The sequence below is a fragment of the Sinocyclocheilus rhinocerous genome, unplaced genomic scaffold (assembly GCF_001515625.1).
Source record: "Sinocyclocheilus rhinocerous isolate Xijiao unplaced genomic scaffold, SAMN03320098_v1.1 scaffold780, whole genome shotgun sequence".
Lineage (NCBI taxonomy): Eukaryota > Metazoa > Chordata > Actinopteri > Cypriniformes > Cyprinidae > Sinocyclocheilus > Sinocyclocheilus rhinocerous.
In genome coordinates, this window is record NW_015654937.1 from 691796 (window position 1) to 696325 (window position 4530).

At 37.8% G+C, this 4530-nt stretch overlaps 1 protein-coding gene across 1 annotated transcript in view; it reads left to right on the forward strand.

Annotated features, from left to right (window-relative positions):
• The window catches only part of LOC107717843 (CUB and sushi domain-containing protein 1-like), a 373583-nt gene that overhangs the window by 307707 nt on the left and 61346 nt on the right, over positions 1-4530 (forward strand). The window contains 1 exon segment of the mRNA XM_016524723.1: positions 3429-3638. Coding sequence (XP_016380209.1) covers positions 3429-3638 — 210 coding nt within the window.

Sequence of the window (4530 nt, forward strand, 5' to 3'; positions counted from 1 at the left end):
GACAGTGTAAGTCATTATAATCCGTAATTATGTCTCCACTGGATGCAACAAATGCCTCATTTGTAATGGGTTTTATTGGTTTTGTCTCGTCCTGCTGGGAGACGGCATCACAGTATGTTAAGGGGCGTAACATTTCCGTCACACGCTTGAGGTATTCGGCCAATCACAACGCACTGGATAGCTGGCCAATCAGAGCACACCTCGCTTTTTTAGAACGATGATCTTTGTAAAAATCGACGCGTTTCAGAAAGGCGGGGCATAGAGGAGAAACAATAATGTACATTATATGGAAAATAATGTGTTTTTTGAACCTTAAACAGCATAAACACATTGCATTATACCAAATACACAACATAATGTTCTTTTTAGCAACATCATATGACCCCTTTAAAAAAAAAGCCATTCACACTTATCCTGGAGCGCAACTATTTCTTCTCCAACCCCCTCGAACTTGGAGGAAAACAATGTAACATTGAGATCTCCAAAAGCAATTTTCTGCCTTATCAAGCAGGCACTGCAAAAGCAAGAGCTAGAACCATCATGTTTGCGCTGTGCAGCAAAAAAATGCATTAGCTTTCACTGTTAACAGGCTACAATCATTTGAATAAGACACACAGATGGCTTTGTGGGTGCTGATTATAGCTTTTAGGACAGTCTGAATAGGTAGAGTTAAGTGCAGTTAGAGGATAGCACCGCATCAGAATGACAATAAAGCTCATCTTTAAAAGAGCTGCCCAAGGCATCCCAGAGCGACGCACGCTTTCAGTGAAAACAGCCGACAATTCTTTTGTTGTCTTATCATCCAACTGTTTTCTTTTAGGTAATGAATGTTAAGTTCAAATCTTTTGGTTGTTGCGTGATGGTAAAATTTCACACTGCCATCTTTCCTGTACTATTCCATGTTGACTTGGAGCTTTCAGCATTGCTGAAATACAGTGACAACCACAGAACCAGAAATAAGGAAACCCCCTTCCACCCATCCAACAAAACACTGAAATGCTGGCAACACTTGGACTCGAATTTACTGCAAAAAACAAAGCTTTTTCATTGAGATTACAAACAATTATATATATATATGTGCAACAAAGTAATGGTAGCTTGATTGTAAATAAATAAAATAACTAAATAATAATAATAATAATAATAATAATAAAACAGAACTAAATTAAATATTGTAACCATTCATCAGTGAAAGTGAAAAAAAAAGTAAAAAAAAAAATAACTCGGAGCTTGAAGTGTAAAATATTAGGGAGGGATTGCAATGCATTTTGTGTGCAAGTCTGTACAGAGATCGGCCAAAATAAAATAAAAAACAGCCAGTTCTGACTAATGGCCAGTCAGCCAGGGGTGCGTTTCCCGTACAACAACATAACTCACTGATTAACCACCATAGTACGATGCATTGTTGTGGAAACTAACTAGCCAGTCACGACTGTTTCCCGAACACGGTCGCATCTCCATCTCCACATTAGTTCAACAATTTAGGGCCGTTGTTAATGAGGTCACACGCATGCGGTGGAGTAATAACTTCTGCTAATTAATTGATTCGAGATTTCTATGTGTTGTTCCCTGTCATTTTGCTTTATTTGATGTTTGATTCATCGCGGGTTTCCTCTTACGTCATACTCTGGGTTTCCGCTAAAATCTATCGATTAAAATGTATATATATTTAAATTGAATTGAAGATATAGATTGTACTGCATGTTAGCTTGCTTGTTCTGCCCAAAAGCATAATTTATTTAAGTCCATATGTCTTACTAACAAGAAATGGTTTCAGGAAACACCGAATCGTTGAGCTATGTTGGTAACGACGGAACATGCGACCATAGTTGGCTAACGATTCTTTAGGGAAACGCACCCCAGTGCATCTACTGGTAAACTCTAAAGAGGAGAAATGCTCTCGTGTGAGGGAAAGAGTGCAGAAGAGAGTGAAAGGTAAGCAGCACATATATGCAGACACATAGCAGCTACTATTAATGCGATTGGTCAAGAGTTTTTTTTTTAATAAAAAAAATATTTTCCCATCCATATTTGACCCTGGTGCGGACCCCAGGATGGGAACCACTGGTGTAAGCTAAATGGTTGGGTACCTCACAATGCAATATGTATCATCACACATATGTCACGATACAATATGTATCGCAATACTTTACAAAGAATCATGTCCAGGCCATCAAAAAAAATATATATAATAATAAAAAAAAATTATAGGTGCTCAATACTTTCAAATGAATGCCTCAAAATGATATTAGTAAGATATTAGTACTATTATAGCTGACTAAAATATTAATATGTCATATTTTAGTCTTGAAAGTGACTTACCAAATTGACAAACTCAATCAATATTAAAAATGTCATTAAATATTATTTTCAAATCCATTAGACTTAAGTTCATCTTCAAAACAAAAATGAAGATCTGATTGATTTCTGTCCCTCCACTAAAAGTCTATTCACCATCAAAACTTCGATTCTTCAAAAAATTTCTAAAAACACAGTAAACACAATCCATATAAATCGTGCATTTTAATTCAAGTCTTCTGACGCACGATTCCTTTATATGTTGAACAGATTTCATTTAGTCTTTTATTCATATATAAAACTGATCAACACACGTATAGAGTGCATCAAATAGGCTAAACCGAAGCTCAAATGTGCTTTCTTGGCATGCGAGAACAAACCTTATTGTCTCCTGTGCGTCAAGCAAGCATATATGAAAAAGCCTAAATTAAATCTTTTCATCACACTGTATAAAGCAATTGTGTCTGTTCAGATGAATTGGATTTAACCACTCGATTTCATATGGATTACGTTTCTTAATGACTTGTTGAAGCATCAAAGTTTTGGGTGAATGGACTTTCGATGGAGGGATAGAAATTTCTAATTTCATTTAAAAATGTCTTCATTTATATTTCAAAGATGAACAAAAGTCTTATAGGTTTTGAATGACATGAGGGTGAGTAAATTACAATTTTCATTTGAATATAGTCTACCAATCTGTGAAGTCCATGTCAGCTTATTATTATCATGCTGTTATTAAAGTAAATAAGGCACAAATAAAATGCATTCTAAACATTCTAAAAAACACATTTTCATTTAAATTTGATGCTGTTAAACTTAAGTCTCCGGAGATCAGTTTATTAGTAATATGTAAGTTCCCTTCTGGTTTTCCAGCAGTATCACAGTTCACATGGAGCCAGTTACTGAGCTAACATGACTGTTAATTTTTTTTCCCATACATATAAACATGAGGGAAAAACGATTTGTGATTTAGCAATTAACAGCATCTCTCTTAGCAGAGGAAAGAACTGGTCTGTACAGGCCAGTCAGAGTTATTGTTTAAAAAAAACCCTGATACTTTAAAGGCTTTCCTTATGTAAATTCTGCACATAACCCTCTGTGAAAGTCTAACCACTGTGATCACTCCGCAGGGGCACACATCCAATTTCTCAACTTCACCTCTGAGGATAACCATGATTTTTTAGAGTTTCGCAACGGGCCGCACCACAGCAGCTCTCTCATCGGACAGTTCAGCGGAAGCCAACTGCCGCCCCCTATACTGAGCAGCACGCATGAAACCGTCATCCACTTCTACAGCGACCACTCCGAGAACAGACAGGGCTTCAAACTCACTTACCAAGGTGGGTGACTTCCCATCTTCCATTTGCATGCTGCGCTCTCTTCTCCTGCAGACATCAGCCGTCCTTGATTTTGTATTGACCCTTCGTGTGGGAGTGACGGCCTTTTACCAAGATCACTGGAAATATCTAAAAATTCACTTCCTTTCAGATCACTGGGAGGACACTCCATTATGACAGCCGGGGTCTTGAAAGCATTTTGAAATCAATAAGACAGTGCATTTGGATGTGCACTTGGATTCCACTCGATATAAATAACTCGCCATTGTCTGGTCTCCTCGCTTGTAGGTCAAACATTTCGTCTCTCTCTTTTTCTTATCCACTCTAGTCTGAGTTGAAAAGAGCCAGGCACAGCCTTGATCTGTGCCGCCAGCCTTGCTTTTGCGGGGGGAATACTGATGCCATGTTTTGATACACAAACAATGATGCAGGATGAAAGAATATGATTATAAAGCTGTTGATCATAAGCGCTGCACTTGAAATGCTGCCTGGAGATGCTTGTATGTTAGCTTGACAAGCTTTCTGGTACTTCACCACACTGGTGACGATACACAGAAATGAGCAACACCTTGCATGTGTGTTTGTCGTTAAAGGGTTAGTTCACCCAAAAATGAAAACTCTGTCATTAATTACTCACCCTCATGTTGTTCGAAACCCGTAAGACCTTCGTTCATCTTCGGAACACAATTTAAGATATTTTTGATGAAATATGAGGGCTCTCTGACCCTCCTATAGACAGCAAGGTAACTTCTACGTTCAAGGTCCAGAAAAGTACCAAGATGATCGGCAAAGTAGTCCGTGTAACATCAGTGGTTCAACTGTAAAGCTACGAGAATACTTTTTTGCGCAAAGAAAACAAAAATAACGACTTTATTCCACATTTCCGTCTCTACTG